This window comes from Augochlora pura, chromosome 10 (assembly GCF_028453695.1).
Source record: "Augochlora pura isolate Apur16 chromosome 10, APUR_v2.2.1, whole genome shotgun sequence".
In the NCBI taxonomy this organism is placed as follows: domain Eukaryota; kingdom Metazoa; phylum Arthropoda; class Insecta; order Hymenoptera; family Halictidae; genus Augochlora; species Augochlora pura.
The window spans coordinates 11,468,028-11,490,813 of NC_135781.1; the positions used below are offsets into that span (position 1 = coordinate 11,468,028).

The window sequence follows — 22,786 nt, forward strand, 5'->3', positions numbered from 1 at the left end:
ATGTATATACAATATAATTCATAGCTCGAGTAGAAAATAATAACAATTGTATTTAGTAGATTCATTACGAAGAATATTCATTCGTTATTTAAATGAATTTTTATTATAAACTAACACGTAAATTAAATTTAATGAATTTATTACAAGCTACTAGCAGATTGTGTCTTTTCGATTGCCATAATAATGGCTATTTGTTGTACAAGTTGTTCTAATTTCATGTATATTTCATGAACACTGGTTTAACAGTTAATAATAGTCGATAATGCGATTATTTGCGTTCAGAAACAATTTAAAATTAGTAACAGCAGGTAGAATCAGTGAATTAGGTATTATAATTAGGTTATTTCTCGATGAAAGAGATATTACCGCAAATATTCAATTCCGTTCTAGCGTTCAATGAACGCTTGTTATCTGCAAAATGAAACTGGGATTTTCTATTTTCTTTATTTTAACAGTAATAGTTCAATAAGAAATATTAAAATGAATATAATAATATATATAACTCAAAATATGTACAACTGAATAAATAGCCTACCACTTTTCGTGTCTCCCGCTAGACAGATCGTAGTAAACTAATAAATTTCTGAATCCTACATTGAAGATCAAGAAAATGAAATGTGCAGATGCTGCAGATTTCAAAACGAAACAAAAATAAATAAATAACAGTTAACCAGTATACGTATAACTGAAATTAAAATTCATCGTATTGATATATTGATGTTTATTTTACGATAATTAGCACTAATAATTTCCCTAATAGAACGAGACAATTTTTGTTCGTTGTATGTATTAATTTATTTTCATTCCTAGATTTCAAGAAGAATCGGGAAGAATCAAAATTAGTTATGATTCACAAGTGTACAGTGACGATTAAAAGGTGAACGTAATTAACAGTATGAAATAGTTTCTTTTCATTTCATTTACAATACACGGAATAGTCCTGGAAGGATAAGAATTTAAGGCAACGTCTACAGAGGAGATAGTCTAGGTAGGCAAGGATCACGACGATGTCCGAGAATTGTCAGTCTCCCGCTACTATCGTCATCCGAGCATGATCGCGAATCGAGAATTTTGATTCGTGATCGCGGGAACGCGGAGAGACGCGATGAGTCGCGGGTCATGCGGATCCACTCGATTACTTTTCGATTACGGTTAGAGTAAATCTAAACGGGGGTAGATAGCTCCGGGGAAATCGCATTAATTTCTATAACGATGTTCGCCGCAGCGCGGCAATTTCGGTATCGTTTTATCGGCGACCACGTAACGCCAATAGGTGTGCGTCCGTGCGAGGATGATACCGGCGTGTACGTGACCGGCCGGTTGCCGTGCACACCGCCGTGCCGCGTATCTGCCGCCCGCTTCAGCTAATTTCGTGTTTGCTCGATTAATTTCCCGCGTTTAACGGAATTTGATGTTTCGTTAATTATTCTGTCGTGCGGGCTTCATACCGCACGCACAACCGAACACGCGCGCGCCATTCGTTCGCTACTTTCTCACCGGCGGCTATGCATCACCGCCGGAGAACGCCGCGAGCTGCTAATACATATCAACAGTGCGTGATTCATTAGGCCATGTTCTCCGCGGGGCAAATACGTCGCTTTTGTATCTAGCTCTGGATCCGTTTCCGAATATTTTCATACCAGACAACGAACAATCTGCGAGTAACGCGCGTCTACTGACCGTTGCTGGAAAGAAATGATTTCATCAGTTCGCAGACGAAATATTTGTCGTCGGGCAAGAGGGTCTTCCCCACTTTGTCTTGATCTTCCGAAGTCGACTGCTATTGATAAACGAGAAAACCAATAAATTAATCGACGCGAGAAACAACGGGGATTTGTCGTCGCTCCACCCAATTATGTCTTTCGTTCATCACGAAACTTAACCAATAATAATCAAAATTCTGGAATGATAACAAAATAAAAGAAGCTAGGAGTAGGAAACACGACGGAGCGAGACGGTGGCGGAACTCGGAAGGTGCCGTTCGTCTATAATCGGCCAGGCTCGAGTCCCTCGTTTCCTGGAAATTGAAGCTAATAGAAAGGGATGATTTCTACCAATAGGGCAACACGTTCATCCTACTGCGAGGATGTTAACATAGATGGGTTGGTGGGAATCGGTCTTTTCTTTATGCCATCTTTTGAGCAACGGACAGTACATCTGCGTGCACGAATTGATGTTACAAATGCTGGACTGGGTCAGCGAGAGTTATAAACAAGTCATGGAAATATTGCGAACCCGGAGATTATATCTGGATACGATATAATTCGTAAGATGAAATATGAGCATCCCGGAGTAATCAATTTTGAGGGACACTGTATTATTAGATATTCTAATATTGACGTTGAAAAATATTCGCTTAGCTCTACCTTTTAACTGGTACCGTTTTTATATTGAATACGGTGTATTCATTTTTAGCAGTTTGAAACTGTTTTAAGGATCGGTTCAGTGAACTCAAACGGTAGGCAGTTTTCGAACACGTTTGGCCAGTTATTTTGCATGTTTTTGCATATTTGCACTGACTAGTGAGAACAATTGTAAATTCGTCTCTTGTTTCCACAGAACACTGGATCTAACTCATATCTGGATTTGATCTGAATCTGAAAAATACAATTTTTCCATCAATTAGGCTTCCTCTCATTTTTTGAAAATTTTATGACTATCAACATTTTGATGAATATATGTCGATTTTGAACGAAAAATTTGTCAAAAAGTTTATAAATCCTGGAAAATTGTTCTTCAGGATTCATTGTGATACTATGAATTATTTTAATTATCCCGAGTTTAAATGTTTAAAACGTAAAGTATTGCATGCGAAGAATAGTAATTTTATTAGTACTACAATTGAAGTCCGCGTCAGGAAAATGTATAGTAATTAAAATAATATACTAAATAAAATTAAATATAGTTGAATAAAGATTCAATGCATTAAGTTGTTCGAGGACTAATTTCGTATTATAAGGCTGTTAAAAAAGATCTAAAGTCTTTAAGATCTAAGTCTCTAAAGATTCAGTATTTTACCAATAAAAAACAGGGGTATTCTACGAGCATAAGATTTCAAAATTGTCAGAAAAATTAAATCACATTTACCTTAAATATTAAAAGATCGTCTTCCATTTTCTCATGAAAGAACGAAATTACTTTCCGAACAATTCAATACAATAGAGGATAATGAATCAAGGATAGCTGAAAAGGATACAAGCTCGTTTATTGCACTGGATTCTTGTTCATTGTATTCCATCGATTCCTGCTACGAGTTGCACAGTGACTAGACCGTAAAAACAATAGAAAATCGACCCTGCGAGGAATGTAAAATAATTGGTTACCTCTTTTGTTGCACAATTTCGCTGTCCGCTTGTGTTTTTCCATTTCGTGCAACGAGCGAGATTCTATTGTACGTATAAACGCGTAATGGCGATACGATTGCATCTTCAGGTTGTGAACGAATGAAATTTAAACGTCGTTCTTCGATAGTCACTTTGTGATCGGTATTCACTTAAGCGAGAAACGCTCCCAGAACCAGCCGGCGACAGTTTTATTCTGAAATGGACACTTGGCAACTCGACTCCGTGCTCGCGTTACGGGTTAGGCGCGCGCGCGTCACTTTGTTCCGTTTTCTTCGGTGTAAATCGCGCCGGAATCGGCCACGCGACGATGCACGCGATGAAATATTAAAACGGGCAGAAAACGCGAGGCATCGTTAAGGCGGTAAGCTGACATTACGCGGGGCGAACTAATCGCAACTTGTCAGAGTGATATAGGGCATGTGTACGCCGTAGACGGGAAGAGTTTAATGCCCCGTTTAAGCCATGCAAGGCTTAGCTACGTCCATTTTCTAACAAGACCCCTAAACCGGAGATTAAGCCATCACTTTGCATGAGAGCACTTCAAAAATCCGAGGCTTACGCTAACGCGAGCATCGCCTCGCGACTGGCGAATTAATTACGACACTGGAAGCAATACCTCCGTTCGCTTCTCCGTTTCTCTTCGCGATGATCTGCTTTAGAAAATCGTTAAACATTTCCTCTCCTATTTCTCTGTATTTTTGTTTCCGAGCTTCAAAGTGTCCTTTCTTCCCAATTTTGTTCTCTACCTACCGTTTTTGGTCTCACCCCGCGGATGTAATCCGACGCTTCGTTTGCACGCTCGTCGCGCCGGCCGCGCGATACCTGTCACTCGTTTTTCAATGGAAATTGACGTTGACCCAACAAGAGCGAAGATTCCGAGGACGACAAAAGCGTGCAACGTTGCGTAGCACATTATACGTGCACATTGCCTCTCTCGTTTGCTCGAATTGTCAGGAGCTAGTGTAGGGAAGGGGGGCGGCGGTGGCGCGGCCCGGAGTTTGTAATGGGTAACGGTGTGGGCGCAAGTACACGCTGACCTGTGTGTATACATTTACGTGCTACGTTGCCAATGATTTATGTATACCGCTAATTACCAGCATGCACTGCACTGTTTTATCCGGCGATCATAGTTTTATTAGGCCAACCTGTGCATTGCGGTATTGTCAGCGCCAAAAGCACCCACGGCGAACAATCCGTGCCGGCTGCGTGAAATGTGCCACGTTCACGGGTTCGGCCGCCGATCGATTAACGTGTTCGTGCAAAGATATCGGAGCATTTAATCACGACAATCCGGAATCTGATCATTGAAAACAATTATTCGAAGACGTTAACCTTATACATCATCTACAAAAACTTCCCCGAACTCTTAAATCAATTTAAAATTATTATTATTATTTATTCGTCAAAATTTATTTCGCTGCTATTGAAATAGCTTCTATTGGAGGCAGTGCACCTGTTCCAAAGCTTTTTTTAATTTTCAAAATATTTTCCAAACGCTGAAGAAAGTATAGCTTTCAACTTTTTTTGCGCAATTCTCTTTTATGACTTTATTTGATTCAAAACGCCTTCTCGGAATGGTGATTTCAAATTAAAAGATAGTAAAAAGCCAAATGGGATTATATCTAATATTTTGGCCAAAAATTTGCGTACAAAGATGACAGCTCAAGAATTGCCTTTGAATAAAATTGACCCCCCCAGTTTAAAATGAGAAATTCTGGGTATTGTGTTACATTACATATAGCACAGTGTTTCTTCGAAGTTACATATTGATTTATTTTGTATTTAAACGCGATTTAATTTTTAACCGCAATCTGGCAAAAATATTTGATTTCCAGCTCGTAATTCACATATCAAAACAAATCGAACTCTATTAAAAATTGTGAAGTTGTTGAATTGTATAACCGTGAGGGGTTAACTATCTTCATTTCTTATAATTAAGAACTCCTTAATAAACTGTTTAATGATACTTCGCAACTTCCATAGATAAATAAGTGTGAATTTCATTTGGTTCTTTTTAAAACGGAATAAAATTCTGTTCTCCCGTCATCGATATTTAAGCATTTAAATAAATATAGGCACTTCATAAATGCTTTTCTATATTTTTCTTTTAAAAAATTAGTACAAGCGGAAAAGTTTTCATCATTGTAATTGCGAAGAAAATGATACGGCAAGCAACTAATACATTTTACAAAATTCCAAAGATTCACAATTTTTCAAGCAAAATTACTGCAATCCGAATGGAAGATCAATAAATAAATTGAAAAGCAGAGTAGAGTTAAATTCATCAAATAACTCCGGGGACCTGTTTGTTTTTAAAATCGTTGGATTGTAATATAGAAATTTTTCGGGTTATTGTTACGTTTGTTCCAGATTCCTTGCTTCCAGCTCCGTGTACTGAAAAATTGTTTCCTAGATTTAATTTTCTACGGTCCGATTCTACGAAACGCAGCGCCGCGCCGGGCCAAGTTTGCTCTTCCGTTCGTTCCGCCGCTTTGGTTCGTCGTAACATTTTATTTGGTATTTTCGGTTTAGCTACGCGCCCTTTACCGAACCTGTTGCCATTTGACCGCAATGTTCAATTTGTATCGGCTATCGCGTTCAATTAAACTCAGAGAGTTTTTGGCTCCGATTACCATGCGCAGTGGTCGTTCCGGCGCGTCTCGATCCTGTGATGTCGATGTAACTGCGAGACACATTTGTAATCATGGACCAATCGGGCTGTCGTTGTTGTACAATGATATCCTTACGTGTTCCTACTTAGTTCACCAACAGAATCATTGTGATATCTTTGTAAGCTCGCGAAGGATATTTAATAAAGCAAACATCGCTCTGCCTTAATATTAGTTTTGATTATATGCATTTTGAAATTCGTAGAAATTTTACAATTTTATCAGAAGCATCACATTTTTCAAAGTCCTTAAAACTTCTTAAAAACACAAGGCTCATGTATTTATAGTTTTTAATCTTATTTCATCAAATTAAAATTGAAAACTTCAGTTTTGTAACACCAATCACTTTTCCACTATTCTTACGTTCCGCAGACCCTAATGAAATGAGCCAAATGTGAAACAGGTTAGTACCTATACAAATCTGAGCAAACTAAATAATGAAAATTGTACACAGATTTAAACAGATAACGGGCCACGCATTTCTTTTTGGCCGAGCATTTAGCAGTACAATCGCAGTAGCAAATCTGCTTATCAGACGGGTGAACCATGGCGTAGGATGACTCGAGGATGAATGCGAACTCGTTACGACGAAAGCGCGGAGCTCTCGATTTCCCACCGGCTGGCCATCATTCCGGTAGTGAGAGTCCGTTCGAACGATCGTTCAGGTAATTCGATCGTACGTGTCACGCGTTTCATTTATAATCGAGCCGGAACGTCTATTACCGCGAGTTTGTGTACGCTGCGCGAAGTAGATGCGAGCCCGCGCGTGGTCGCGCACGGCAACACGATGCGGCCGGTTTCGAAGGCAGTTTCGACGAAGGGGATGAAACCGGCTGGCTGAAAGAGGGTGGATGACGCCGCGAGGGGCAGGGAACAGGTGGGGGTGAACGAAGAGCCCGGGGTGTGGGGGTCTATCGCTGTCGCTACCGGAGCCGGCAATGCGAGTCTAGGTTATCCGGTGACAAAGCTGGTTCGGTACGTGCAACGAGGTCCCCGTTACGTCGGATTATCACCATTGAAAATGGTGCAACTGAAACCCAACTGTTCGGACGCAGCGGCGCTTGAACGCGATACGCGGGCAAGCTTCGCATCGCAAAACCGGAAGCGAATTCCTTGTCTGCCGCCATTTATTGGCGATCGCGAGGATTTTCCGAGGTAGTAGAGTTACCGCCCCCTTGGTAGTCATCGATATTTCATATAGACAAAACCTCGATCAACCAGGGTTTAATTATTCATGGTTTCGATTACTCCTTATGTCAGTAAGGCTACCTTTTGCGCATTCTTCTCGCAATATATTTTACTCTCGGTAAAATGTTTCAACATCCGCCCAGATCGGCGTTATTTTGCACGTCTCCTATCGATTTCTGTTCCGAGTCTACAGTTACAACAGTCTACAATAGTCTTGCAACTATTTGAACTTCAAACGTAATGTGCTGCATCGCGATCTATTACATTCTCGTTTTTGTCGCGGCTGGTTACGGATGAATTCGTGTGGCGATTTTCGTATACTATAAGTACAATATTGTAGGTGGACGGGAAATTGGTCTCGAATTGCAGAAATACGAAACTTCGAGGAAATGTTTTTCCGCCTATCGATTTTGTTGAGAAGAGTGTAGAGTTTCCGATACACGTGGGTTTCTAGGACAGAGTTGAAACAGCTGCTATCTACGATAACACGAATACCGTAACGATCGAATTGTTACAAATAAAATGGTCTAAATCAGAACCTTTGTAACTATGAACGGTGTGCAGGGTGTGCAAACTGAAAGACTGATAGAATAACAATCTATGAATCTGATTGAATGGTTTTTATATGTATTTAGAGTAGTCTCTCAAAAAAAGCTAACGTCTTTTCTGATGACACGAGGTTTACAGGCTTCTCCCCTAAAGATGATAGTATAGATCTTCTTTTTTCCCTAAAAACCCACTATGTTCGGTAGAGAAAGGAACTCCGATGCCCGTAACGGTACACGGTTGAACGTGTTTCTGGCGGCAAAGTCAGTTATGCACGTGCTTGCAAACACCAAGAAAGGCTTTCTAGACTAATCTCCGACATCTGCAAGCGGACAGTTCGAGTGCGTGCCGTTACAACACCTGGGCGAATTCTGATAGGTGATCGGAGAGCAGAAATTTTTCGGTCGCGAGGATTCATCCGTGGTGCTTTCGGCACGCACGATCAACGCGATCAGATAGAAACGATTCTCCGGATTCTTCCCGGGCACTAAAGTCGGATGGCCGGCGAACGAGGTAAGGCGAACCACCCTCCGGGGGGTTGTAGCTAAATTGGCCGCAGTATATTACCGGTCAGACTCCTGCATTTAATTTGAATATAATCGTGGAAGGAGATCTCAGGAGCTCGGGGGCACTTCGCGACGCAGAACTGCGTGACGGTGACCGGAAGTGCTCCCGGGACACCGGAAACAAAATGGCCGCTCCCTTCTACGCGACTCGCTCCTCTCCACCCCCGGGTGCTCGCCGACCTTTCCACCCAGACCCCGACGATACGCCTCTCTTTGCTACCCTTCTAAAGAGCGTGAATTCGTAACGCGAAGTTTACTTTACATTGTGCTGGCCGCCGGTCGCCTGGCTGGAACATCGAAACGCTGTCATCGCGGCAACAAGACGGAGGGAGGGTCCCTCCGAAAGCACCACGATGGCCGTGGATGTTAACGATATTATGAGAATTTTTGGCTCGCTTCGCTCATGCTTATCCGGATCCGCATCTATTAACGGGTTCCGCCGTTGCTCGGCCGCCTTCTACTCCGGCCGTCGGGAGTTTAATGATTTTCGAGTAATCGCGGGGCCAGGCGATGACTCGCGTGGGAATGCAGCAGGGCAGCGAGTTCGATAAGCGCCGCGGAACAATAACAATTAAACCGGCTCGACTGGTAATGCCTAAATACAATATAAGCACGAACAATGAACTATACCCCGGCGAGGGAAGAGCCGTACACCAACTCAACAATACCCGCTCCGCTATCGTAGACAAAGGGCTGCTCGGAGTTACGTCGGCCGGATCGCAAGTCGAAAAAGCTCCGGGGTCTCGCGTCTTCCACCGTCGCGCCGTGTCGCGCCGTCGCGTCGTCCCGGGAGACCTTCGAACAAGTTTAATTGCCACTCGTCTCTTTTGATCGTCTCGCTTCGTATTTCCGCGATCAGGCTGATCTCCTCACAGCGGTATAAGTCCTTACAATCATCTATCGTCTAACGTGTGCTGACTACAAAATAATTACGTAAACGCTCTTCGTTCATTTTACACCCACAATTAAGTTTGTCTTTCATTGAAATAATGTCTTAATTGTCACAATGAACTACCTATTTTACATTTCTGCTCAACACAATAAAAATCAAAAGCAATTGCTTCAAATCAAAATATGAAGTAATTCCTAAAGATCCTTTCTGCGTAATTGTTGATACTAATTTATACTAGTTTTATTGCCACGAGTGCATTAGCATGTACAAAAATCCAAGCTGCTAGTGTACATTATAAAGTGATGACACTAATTTTTAACTTCGTATTGAAATTTATTTTTATTTTCAGATGTACAGAACAAATTAGAAGTTAATATTTCCTGTCGCAAATTTTAACTTTCTAGTTAGTCGGTCTCATTAATTAAATGTCGTAGACATTGCGGGAGTTTTTGGAATTGATATAAGGTGATTAACTTGTTAATCGACCTGAAGGAAACACGAACGTCCGTATCGATGACGTTTATTGATGGACGTATCTATTAATGAATGAAAGGAGTACTTTTTATCGCGGCGCGCATCTCGCTGGTTAAGACCGTGGCGGAGGAGGGATCACGTTTGGGCAACTGAGACCAGAGGCCTACCCTTACGAGTTTACGATGTACGACTCGGGTCTGGGAGCGTATGATTAAACAACTCAGGTGTTTTATGCTCGGCTCGTGGAGATCGCGTGACCCAACGGCCACATCCGTTTCCGTTTTAGCTACGGTCAACCGCTTCGACCCCTAACCAATGGTCCGCCTTAAGGGTTGCACGTTACCTTCGACCACGAAAGAAAGTATACTTTCGACGTATCTTTAAGCAGTAATCGACTTCGCTCGATAGTCACATGCGCCGCTCTGCTCCGCTCCGGTTCGCGCGGCGGCGGCGGCGGCGGCGACGCGACGGGCAAAGGGCGCGCCTGAACGGGGTTAGGCCTTTGTCCGAGGGTCCGTATCCGCGATTTTTTCCTCTACAGATTTTTATTCTAGACCGCGCCGAGATAGGAACCGCTTCCGCTCCGTAGAAAACGCTTAGTTTTTAATAGGGAGTTTATATTTGATATTCAAGAGGAGAGCGTGTAACTCGTTCGATCGCGACTGGAAGTCCAACTAATCCGACGCGGAGATCGCGAGGGAGCTCGTGCACCATGCGCTGCATTCGCATTGAGTCGTAGGCGCACGATTCGCTGATACCGGTCGAATGAAAGTTAATCCGAGACGGAAGCGCTCCAAGCTGTCGTAGAAAGGTCAGGGAAATGCCGCGCTCTGACATTAGGCGAGCGAAATGTCGCGCGAAACCCCTTCAAGGGGACCGTCTAATGTGATGAACAAGAAGACGAGCTTTCATGATTAACCCCTGGTTCGATGGACACTTTTCTCAACCTCATGGTAACCGCATCTGGATCCATCCAAATTCCTATGTAGCGATTCCTATAGACTGATCTAATTACATGAGAAGCGTATTCGTATAATAGAGAATTCTAATATTGGAGGAATGAAAAAATACCCTTTAAAACAATTTCGAAATGTTCGAAGACTTTTGTGACTATTGCGTGCGTTGTTTACTCAGTTTCAAGTGCTCAGTGCAGGAATTGAAGCGGAAAAGGAACGATAACATACTTTCATTTTAACTGATTCCAACTCTAAAAATATCTTTTCAGGTAAACTGTGGTCTGGGAATGGGAACCCGTTTCTAGTTTTAGTTCAAGATTTAAAATGATAGTATAGTACAATATAGTGTAGTACAGACTACATCTGTTCGACCAACGGAATAAGGAAAATATTTATTTCGATGTCCTGTAATCAGTAATTAGAACAATTAGTATTTCTTTGTGTTTCTAGACTTTCCAGGCCTGTGTGCAATTGAAAGAAAATCGCAGAAGGATGACAAAACGAAAACTTCAATTTTGACAATCGATTATGTCAGGAATACCCCTTAAATCGGGTCGACTTAGCAGACATTAATAACCCTTGCCGGTTTCGGAACTATTGTGCGGGATCGATGCGCGCTTGCGTTAATTTCGGCATAAACTTCGGCCATTGAATATTCTCGGAATAATTCCGACTAGGAAAATTAATTAATTTGCTAATTTCGGATTATCGGAACGCCGGCTACGTATCACTGTCTCTCGTAGCGGACATTCGCCCCCCCCCCCCCCCCCCGCCTTGTTCCTCTCCTTTCTCTTTCGGCTGCCCCTCCTCTAGGCCGAGCCTGCGAGATTCGTTAGTTTTCCGGGAAATTAGTCGGCGGTGATTTGCATCTGACGTGCACCTCCGGGCACCTACACGTCGCTCGCATAGTTCGGAACTCTGACTTTCCACTCGGATCTTCTCTCCTGGATGGATGTCTCAGCGCCCGTTTCCGCGGGGCGCTTTCACGTCAATTACGGACGTCATGCTCGGAAATTTCAGCGAGCTTCTTCCCCGAAGGGTATATCCGTTGCGATTTTTTCGGGATTCTAGAATTTTCCGCGAAACGCAGTGATCGAACGTCATCTGTGGCGTCGGCAAACATAAAACGAATTCCGATCGAGCGATTGATAAAACTAGAAATAGTCTGTCTTGCAGTTCCATCAAAATCTTACAAATTTACATTATATTTCATTATATTTTTATTTATATTATTATTTCTATTGTGGACAGTTATTCCTTAATTACGTTTCAAGTAAAATTTGCTAAACAGCGTGCAACGCGAGAGAAAAAGATTATTTTTATGTCCCAATTCTGTTATTGGAACAATCTGTACATAGAACAATGACTAAATAAAGACGTTATTAATATAACACAGCAGCAAAAGGGCTGTAGTTTTGACGAAAAATTCGATTTCTTTTTTAAATCACATTCTAAGCCGTGAGAAATATACACAGAATTTCATCTCATAAATTAAACATAAATTTTGATACGTGGCACGTAAGAGATCAGATAATTTTGTTATAAGAAATTATGAGTGGTTTAAAGGATCACTAAGTGAGATTACAAATGATACAGTTGATGTTGAAAATGTTTGTGCGGACCAAAATTTAATACGTATATTCGGATGAAAAAATACAAGTATCATCATGTGATTAAACTTATATGTATATATTGTAGATGATGTAGGTATATTAATTCTTCATATCACATTTGCTTTTAGTTTTGCATACCATTATTGTATTGATAATGATTAAACTGTACAAGAAATGCATTAGGATGACCTGTTCATGAATTCTGTAAATATTGCCAGAATGCCTTATGAAAACGTATAATTAATAAAACGAATAATAGAAATAATTTTGGTGGTTCAAGTAGACGAAATACACCACTGCGCGACGTGTGAACGCTCCTATTGAATTACAAGTACGACATTCGTCATATACGCATCAAGATACAAGCATCGCAAGCCTCACGTCAAAGGGGCATAATGCACATGTATCTAGGTACAAACGAACGAATCGAACACTATAAAATAGATAGAAACGGCTATACTTCATGCATTCAGTTCATCCGCGTCCTTTTGTTCACGAAACGCCTGTAAGCGGCTTATTTCAATAACAAAGTAATCACGCGACAATCGCAGTCTTGCGGCTGTCACTTGTTTGAAAAGTGCTCCGCCTGAGTCAGATCGTTTTGCCAGAAGCGACGGCGAATGTGTCTCGATGACAGATGCCGTCGAAGGGCCGGAAAAGGGACGAAAGCCGCGGTGTAACTAATTCGACTTTATTACCCAGTCTGGCGGAGGCACGGCTCACTCGAGGCTTCCCGATTCTTGCGCCGATTATCTTCATCCGGCGGATTCACCGAGGTGTTTCGACTTAAACACAGACTCGAACGAGTTTCAGCTTAACTTGGTTGTTGTGAATAAGTAAGCGAAGTGTTGCGAAGTGCTGGCAGAAGTTTCGCCGAGCCCCCCCCCCCCTGCCCCCCTGCTTCCCCCCCTCGGGCGCACGGCCCGGCTGGCTCGAATTAAATTGTTAAACGGATGAACTGCCACGACGAATATCTCCTCCGAATCAGCGACTTTCCCGCCACCCTCGGGTGTGAATTTTTAATCACCGCCTCTCGGTATATTTAATAAAATAATATCGTCAGCGTGTCTGAGCCCGCAGCCGCGCTCCGATCAACACACGGCCAGGATAATCCGTTCTTCCGGAGATAATGCTTTCTGTTTCAGGACGAGCGTCGGAATCCCGTGTAAAGATTTCATTGGAAAAGCTTAATTGCCGTGTCTCGTTTACGTGGCGCAAATGCCTCATTTTCTAATAAAATTTTCTTTGCACACTGTTATTTCGGTGGTTGCGAGGAAAAACGTCGCATGCCGCAGTTTCAAAAAATTAGGCATTAATTGTTTTTTAGAATTCATCGGAAAAAAAGCACGGAAACAAAATTCGATATTCTCGAAAAATAAAGAAAACAAATAAATGTATCTAATACGAAGAAGTTTAAGCAACCGTGTTTCAAAAATGAAGATGTCCGACATGCGGCGTTACTTCTTGCAACCGGAGATTTTAATGCAAGAATTGCCGAAATAGTTTTCGATTCGATGCTGCATGGTTTCGCCGAATCTCAATGTATTAGCAAATCTGTGATCAAATTAAAGGTGAATCATTTTGTACAGAAGAATCCTAATGGTTTTTCATCCAATAATTCGTGGATTACGCTGTTTTGAGCGAGATGGTGAAATAACATCAAGTGGTCGATCGTAATGACTAGACTGCGGATTATCTGACAAATGGATAATATGCATATCTGATAAAAATGGTTGAATGAAATTTAAAACAATGAAAATATTAAAAAAATTTAGGAACATCACTTTTAAGTAGCTGAAAATATTTGGGGAAGGAAGAAATTTATGATGATAATTTTTATTTTGTATAATGATCCGCAGTCTATTAATGACGTAAATGTATCTATAAACAAACGACAAGTCGATTCAATCTTGTATGCACCACAAATATTTGGTATAGTGTACTCCCAGTTTTAACATCGGAAATAACACGTTCTCCGCAATACATTTATTTTTTATGAGAACACGATTTAATACAATTTACCAATTTTTGTTTTTACATGCAGATAATCAATACGCCGGGCGTTAAAAAAAGTTTTCCGAGAAGGCAAACATAAATCCATGAAATTGAATGTATCGCGTGTAAATATGTTGGCAAAGTTTGCCGTTACATTAAAATAATAAATATAGTAGCCTGTATATAAATAATAACCACGTTTCGGAATCTATGCCAACGCCACTCGAATTGAAAATATTTTAAACAAAATACACCATTCGTACGTTATAAAAAGGTTCATTGAAATGTCTGAATTAACGTGTAAATGCGTCTTACCTGTAATTGCACTGCTGACAGGCGAAACATTCCAAATGATAGACGTTGGTCTTCGCCCTCATCACCAGCTCGAAGGCCGGTATGGATTTGTTGCAGGCCGCGCAGAGCCCGGTGCTTCCGAATAGTCTGCGTAAACGAGAAAAACGAGGAGACTTTTACTGATTTTATTATGGCAAGGACTCGATGAGACTTTTGCTGATTTTATTACGCCGGGAACGCGCCGTTCAACCTTCCCGAAACGATATTGCTTTCGTTCCTCTCGGCGCGGCGTGTTGCTCGGTTTGAACAGTCTGTGTTTTGGTTGTCCCTCGTATCGGTGATATTAGCGAGAGGAGTTTTAGTTAGCGTGCAGCGGGAACCAAGAAGCTTACGGCCGCCACGAATATGCCATCTTCAAATATTAGGCCATTAATAAAGACCACGAAGCTTCTATAGCGGGCGTGGCGGTCTTTGCAGACGCGCCACCTGCGCGTATTCCCTCGGGACTTTGTAATCTCAACACGGTTTATTTGCCCTCTCCTGTTTATATGGGACGTGGATGTATTCAATAAGGGAAACTCATCTGTAAAATTCGATTTGTTGCTTCCGTTCTCCTCGCCCGGACTGCTCGTACGTGAGCTGGCTCGTCCTCCTGCCCTTTATTGACTTCGCGGGACCGTAATGAAATGCTGTGTCAAGGTACTTCGGGGGAAACGGAAGTATAATATTGTACATGGATCGATGTCTCGATCGCATATTTGCACACGGACAAAGAATCTCGATGTTCCTCTTTATAGCAAACTTTTCAGTACGAAGTTAAACGATTGACTGATGTATTTGTCGAATGGGAAGATCAGATGCGAAAATACGAGTAACGGTAAATAAGGTCTTAGTTTCTCAATAATGTGCACGTAATTTCAGTGATGAAAGTAAACATTTTCTTAATTCACATACTTTGATCAATATCTATGCAAAGCAAAAATTGTTTACGTTGATTGCAATAAACAGAAGTTATGTAAAAATCTTCTTCTCTTCTTAAATAAACTGAAACTGATATGTTGACAGACCAAACACTTTTAACCTTTTAAAACTTTAAGTGTCAAACTTTTAACACTTTTGACGTTTTACATGGTACCTACTTTTATTTGTCATAAATGTCTAAACTTTGCAGTCTAATAATCGCTCATACTAGCATTGAAGTAAGAGAACGATACAGTGACACCTTGCTTTAATGTTTCAGAAAAATGATTTATCTACAATAATTTATGAATTATATGTTGTTGAAAAATGACAAATCTGACAACTGATGTATAAATCGCGATGACTTGTTTCGAACATCAGACCTAGCATTTCTAACATAGTTGGACTAGATTTCATGATGCTGAAGTGATAAATATCAAATGCGGGACAGTGACAAATTTTCTCACCTGTCAATGTATTGTCACGAGCTTTATGTATCGACATATTATGAACAATGGTGAAAACAATTCATTGTTTAGATCTACTGTTTGATGATGCATTATTATTTAAAATAAGTTTATGATCAGATATTGCGTTGCTTTTAGAAAACTCTACAATTACTAATTAGCATCTCAATTAATTTTTCATTGCATTATGCGACAATCGTGCTATACTATGCACATATTTTTTATATTTGTATTGCATCATATGATCTTTTTTAACGGTTATCATATACATCTGAAATATGTGTTCAATATTTATAAAGTATAAGTGAAATTAATTATGTTTTGCTTGTATAATATTACTTCGTGTTTGTAGGCTTGCAATGTATTATTCAAGTATAGGAATTTTATGGATATGCATGTTAACATGCAAGGTAATTGAAGGTCATATCGCAAAACGAGAAAACGAAACACCACGCATTAAGTAAATGGCGCAAGGGGAGTCGCTCGTCCAGTTCACCTAGCCTCTTCTAATTTTGTTTCAATTTAATAAAAACGACTGGCAGTTATATTTATTAAATTATGTACGAAATATTTGTCACGAGTCTGGCTTCTTGTTATAGAGCAAAGGGTTAACACATCAACGACCGCTAAGAAATCTATAAGACATTTTGAAAACGAAGATTACTCGGATCGCCGAAATGCAATGCAATGTGTCGAATTTTCTCTGAGATTAAACTATACACAATAAACACAGTAGATACAACGTGTAGAAAACAAGGGTTTGTCTCGAGATTGCAGCACGAAGAAACTCGTGACTAGTCCGTAATAGATGGGGCGCAAAACACGAGAAAACTCGTGAGCGGTCCGGTAATGTCTTAATGCATACAAGAATGATGATACGCACCTTAGGTAGTCCCTCTTGCACAATATAAGATTGGTCTTCGTGTACAAGGTGGATCCAACCTCGACAAGCTTGCACGCGCAGACGCTGCACTTGAGGCAGTCCTCGTGCCAGAACATGTCCAGCGCTCTTAACAGGAACCTTGAGAGCAGAAGAGCATACGATTCTTGACCGGTGATCTGTACTCCTTCGCCGGCGAAAGTCTACGGTAATCGATCGGGCTATTTACCTTTCCGTGATTGCCTTCTGGCAGAAAGCGCATTCGTGCTGCACCGCCCCCTTCTTACTTGGCTCGCTTTTGCTTACATCCATCGTCATTTTATTGAATCGTCCTATGGCTGTCCCGTTCTATCTGCGGTCAAACAAAACTTTGATTGATCATTACAATTCGACAGGCGTGCGCGCCAGCCCGATAATGCCGGCAATTAATGCGCGCGACGATTATTATATTGTATCGGCTAATTAATTTCTGCGCGGCCCCGATTAGCGTGCACGGTAAATCACAGCCGTAGCGGGGCCGAATGAATAATCGGATTCGCGTGCTTTTAACAAGTTTCACCGGCATCTGGCACTAGGACGTCCGCTTGTCTATGAGCAATTAGAGTTACAGGTTCCAGAATTTAACGGCGCGGTTAGAGCCATCTGTGTCCATCCTGAGCGGGGATGGTTTTCCTCGGTCTGTCCCCGACTCACCCACGCGCCTCTTTCTCGCGATGTGGTCAGAGTTTAGAATCGAATTAGTTTGACCCTCTCCCCCTCCCCCGGCCCTTCTCACCCTCCCTCTTTCTCTCTTTCTCGGTCTCCGGCATACACGCGCACCACTTATTGCGCGTTTAAACGCCACCGGCTCCTCGGCGTAACGGCTGCACGAGTTTCCCGATAAACATTAATTGTTCTCGGTCGAAGACGTATGTAGAGTCCACCCCCCTGGTGCTCCGTTTAAACCGAATTTCAAGGGTTTAACGCTTATTTAATCGGCCCGCGTTTTCCGACCTTTTCGCTCGGCCTATCAGATTATTGGTACTGCTCCATTAAGTAGAATTTAGGGAATTCACCGATTACGAAAGAGTGCCATAAATAGTGCGATTATGGTAAAATTGAGTAGTTGCAGATAGAATTATAAAGGGACTTGCGTGTGCAGATAATTTAATTTAGCGTACCTCTGTACACCTATATCACGAAATAAAATCAGAAATGAACACTATGAACATTATCCCATTTGTTATAGATCAGATTAATAGAGTAATGCTAAGTTTCTGTGAAATTAAGAAACAAATTAAATTTACTTGAACAAAGTTTAGAACTATTTAAAATAATTTAATATTTTTATTTTTTAGTAATTTATTGTAACTATAATGACACAATCTTAGATGAAAAAGACAAGAATGTGTGTAAATATTAAAATAATTCTTTTCTTAACAGTTGGAAAAATTTATATGGTCTTTAAATATTTAAATATTCGGCAGACATCGCCTGTCAAATTCGAGTTTGACACAGAAGATGTTTCTATGTGAGAACTTGTCATTCCCACTTAAGGGATTAAAATAGTAGACAGATTTAGAGAATTTATAAACGTCAATCTATCATTTTTAATTTATATTTCAATTTCTATTGTACAGTCAATATAAAAAAATTATAAATGTGTGAATAGTAATTAGAGTGGTACTACAATCGTGTAAATAATTTTAAAAAAGAGTGTCTTTCAAAGTGATTCATTCATTACAGTGTTACTGTATGTTTCAGTATTGGTCTTCATAAATATTGTTGAAAATAGGAACAAGTTATAAAATTTGTGTAGAAGTCTAATACAATGGGAATGCTAGTTCCCCCGTAAGTTAGTACATATTGTTCTATATTGACTTTAAATTTATAAGTACCTCTCTGGGCAACATTGGTTCTTATTAAGATGACAATATGTGCAGTGATGGCTGGGTTATCAAAAATTGCTCGGATTCGACAGTTCGGTTATCTTTTCGTCGCCGATTTAATTCCGCTAGATTGATTCGAGTCACCCGGTATATTTACGAGTACCCGAGGATGCTATGAGCAAAGTTTGTGCGGTTTCAATATGTCCTCTCCCCTTAGCCTGGACACAATATTACGGGGACGTTAATATCTTCTATGCGGTGGAGACTCCGAAGCAAATATTAATACCGAGCCTTTGATATGTTAATTGCTAAAGACCGAAGTATCAGAAACTCGTGCCATCGAACACGGTTTTCCTTTCGGTGGAGCAGTGAGGTATATCTTAATTTTTTTGTAGGAGCAAAAAGACGAGCATTGCCCGAAATCTGATAAACTAGCAAAATGTATCGATGAGTAAATTATATTAAATTAATGAAGTTGATGATATTAATTTTTTTTTTTAACGATCTTTTTTCGGTAATTGAAAGAAACTTGTGGCCGTGTGATTTATTTTAAAACTTACGTGATAAAAGTGTATATTCTCAGATTTTTAAATAGGCTAGAGATGCCTCAGTTTCTGTGTTCCCACACCAAAAACGTATAGAAAAAGAAAAGTTTTATATATAAATTAATATATGTTTTCATTCAGGGATAGGTATCAATTCGTATATAAAACTTTTATTTTCCTATACCTTTTTAATCAGGGAGCACAAGAAATTGTAATAGACACTGAAACTGGGATATATATCCTTCTGTGGGATAGGTGAATTTTCGTAGATGAAGAAAGTAATAATGAACAATTTGTAGTCATTTCTATTTGTTCCGTAGTTATTAAAATTATACATAACAAACTCATCGGATATAAGTGGAAGGCACGTATTTACTTTTTAGAAAAATCGGCAACTGCACGAAGGTTGCTCTAACTATTTACGAGAAATACCGTACAGAAGCGCGTTCATTATTCCTTGTTATTATTTCTGAACAATCAAGCCGGCAGCGAGCACAACATTAAAGCGAGTTAATTAACTGGTCATTTGCGCGCCTTCGCGGCCATCGATACATCGAATACGACATAAATAATGCTTTAATTATTATTCGTAAACATATATTCGTACGAGTGCAGTGATTAATGGAATAACCAACTAGCGCGGTAAATTATACAAACTATTAAATCCAAATGCACGCAAAGTTACCCACATAATAATCACGTGTCGATCGAACTCGTCCCGTTGAAATATATGCGCGACATTAATACATACCGCCGTTATTATAGGTCGATTAAAGCCTTTGTTAATGCGTTAATCGGGAAAATATTCAATGGGAATACATTTAGCGGAATCGAGCGATAACAATCGCCGGTCCGCGCGGAATGGTCCAAATTTTTCCATACGTTCGCAGCAAACACCGTCGACGGTGAATCGGTGCTACGGTTCCCTTTGAGACGAGAAGCGAGCGAGCGCGTACACTATAATAACAAAAGTATTTTCGAGTTGGGCATACTGGAATTCGACCGCACGAAATTCCTGTGGAAGCCAACCCGAATACCGGCGTCGACCTCGAAGGTCTTCGCGGACCCTATGCGGTCAGTCAATTTCCACTTTGTTCCAGAATTTTTGTGGACTATCGCGGTCACTCTGGTACACGTCTCACGCGGTCGTCCCGCCGCGATTCGTCGAAATAAGTTGCTGAACGCGAATCACGCGCGGCGCGAACCCAGCGCATTTAATTAGCAATTTAAATGCACCATTATCAAAACATCGGCCGTGATTCCGCAGCAACATTAACGCCGGTTATTCACCAATATCGCGACTACCTTTTCGTGGTTCGCGTGGCATTAATTGCTCGGCGGAGAAGTTACTATCACCGAAAAGCCGGCGAAGCACAGTGGAAATGGTTCGCTGGAACGTTACCGAAGGGTCCATAACGAGAGAGCACGCGAGCCTACCCTTCGAAAGCTGCTCGCATCGCTAGCGATCTGTTCATCAGGTACGTGATCAGATCATCCACGGACGCTGCTCCTCAAAGCGACGATAATTCGATTATCTCCGTACACGTTCGACGACCACCGACATGTCCTCCAATCGGTACATCTTCATGGTTACCCAACTTCCTGAATCTAATTAGATTATTTCCACGCATTATGTTCTCTCTTTGCAGCATCCTTTTTTCCTGGAGCACCACGTCACGCCGGCTCTGACTTTGACCGTCTCGTTGCCCCGTGGATTTCACTTTAAACGTATCAATTAATTACAGGGGGTCTTACACAAACGGGAGTCAATGACACGTCGGCAATACGTCGCAGATCCTGCACGGCGATTCGGTCGATTCACGGTATTAAGGATGATTTAATTTGAATTACTCATTAGAAGCTGAATGAACTGATCCGTTATTCCTACTCAATTACTTCACGAACGATCCTGCAGAATGCGGGCTTCATTATTTACCCCGAATAGATTTCAAGACAGCGTATATTACATATAGACTATGCATTTGTGACAAGAATGCGTAGTTCTAATCATTAAAGTTATTAAAGACATTTTCAGTGTAGTTCTTGTTATTCGTATAACAGATGCGGGCAATTTAGTTTAGTAATCACTTATCTACGATGTTATTTTCTAGGAAAAATGTTTTATTAAAACAATACCTTATCAATACTAAGGACGTAAATGAGAAAAAGTAATTCATTTGATGTATTCTAGTCAATAGTATATTTCTTAATGTTTAATAGTTAACAAATTTCGAAAACCTTTAGGGTTGCGGAACCGGTTACTGTGGGCTTACCAATTGTAAATCAAACTATTCATTCCTTTATTTACTTCATTTTTTAATATAAAAATTTGCTATGCCTTATTCGATAGATAAAAAGCTAATTACGCACGGAAACAAGACAAAGGCACAGCAATTGGTCACCCCATAGCGACGTTAAAGAGTAAAACGTAATTGCGTTAAATTTGGCTCATTTAGTTCATTATACTGTAATCAACTTGCGTAAACTGATTATTGTTACGGTTTCTGGAATGCGAAAGAGTTAAAGCAGCACTTGTGACTTTTAGCTTGGCAGTTTCGGTGATTCTGCGGAAGGTTTTCGATTGATAATCGCGCTTAACGTATACAAAAGTTGACCAAGACTTTGTTAAAATTCCTTGAAAACGTGAAACAAGAGACGGGGGTTGCCTCTCTATTTATCGACGTAACTGGGCAGTCTCGATGCAGTTCTCAAGGCTCCGCCCCCGCAGCATTCGCGACACTCCCAGAGCACCACCCCTGGAATCTCGGCGCCGGAAAAACGAAATATTCCGCGTTTTCCCTGATACGTGGCAACGTTTCCTGTCGGCCGACCCGATTGTCCTTAAAATCAGTGTTTTGAAAAATTTATTCGCACGTAAGGGACGGCCGCGCAAAAATTCTTCCCTGGCTGGCTCGCGAGCGCCCACCGCTTTTGTCTTTAATAATGCCTCCCGCGGAAGCGTTATCTTTTACTTTTAGGACGAGAGTACGGGCATCCGGTGAGTCGGTCCATTAATTAGGCGGGCCACATTAAGCCGAGCATTAATATACTCCGCTGGCTGTTTTGTTTTATCCCGCAGGAAGGACGTAACCTTCCCCGGAGGTTGAAGGGGGCAGCCAGGCAACGGCGAGAGGGGGAATTATTTCGACGGCGGCAGCCTGCTAATCCGAGGTAGCATGCTACTGCCTTACCCCCAGAGACTGTTTAAATTCTGTAAATCGTACCATGTAGCCCCCAGTTCCTTCAAGCGGACACACGGCACTGCCACTCGTTTCCGGAAAATTAAAGAAGTTGATAAGGCTTTTCGTTGTCTCAGTTATTTTGTCGTGAACGACTTCGTCGTTTCGCATTCACAGTCAGATTTTCGTCGGTCTGTTAATAATCAATGTTTTGCACCAGATGTTCACTCCATGATTAATGTCAATTACTGCTGATTACTGTCAAGATTTCATTGATTTTAGGAAATGTTTATCACATTATAATACCAAATTCTAGTTAAATAGAATAAGCGTGTTCGGAGTTATATTGT

At 41.0% G+C, this 22,786-nt stretch overlaps 1 protein-coding gene across 1 annotated transcript in view; it reads right to left on the reverse strand.

Moving 5' to 3' along the window:
• LOC144475787 (LIM domain only protein 3) overlaps positions 1-22,786 on the reverse strand; it is a 115,700-nt gene that overhangs the window by 33,103 nt on the left and 59,811 nt on the right. Inside the window, exons 2-4 of the mRNA XM_078192050.1 lie at positions 17,074-17,196; positions 16,848-16,985; positions 14,559-14,684 (exon numbers count right to left, since the gene is read on the reverse strand). Coding sequence (XP_078048176.1) covers positions 14,559-14,684; positions 16,848-16,985; positions 17,074-17,162 — 353 coding nt within the window. The 5' untranslated portion in view covers positions 17,163-17,196. The remainder of the gene's footprint in view (positions 1-14,558; positions 14,685-16,847; positions 16,986-17,073; positions 17,197-22,786) is intronic.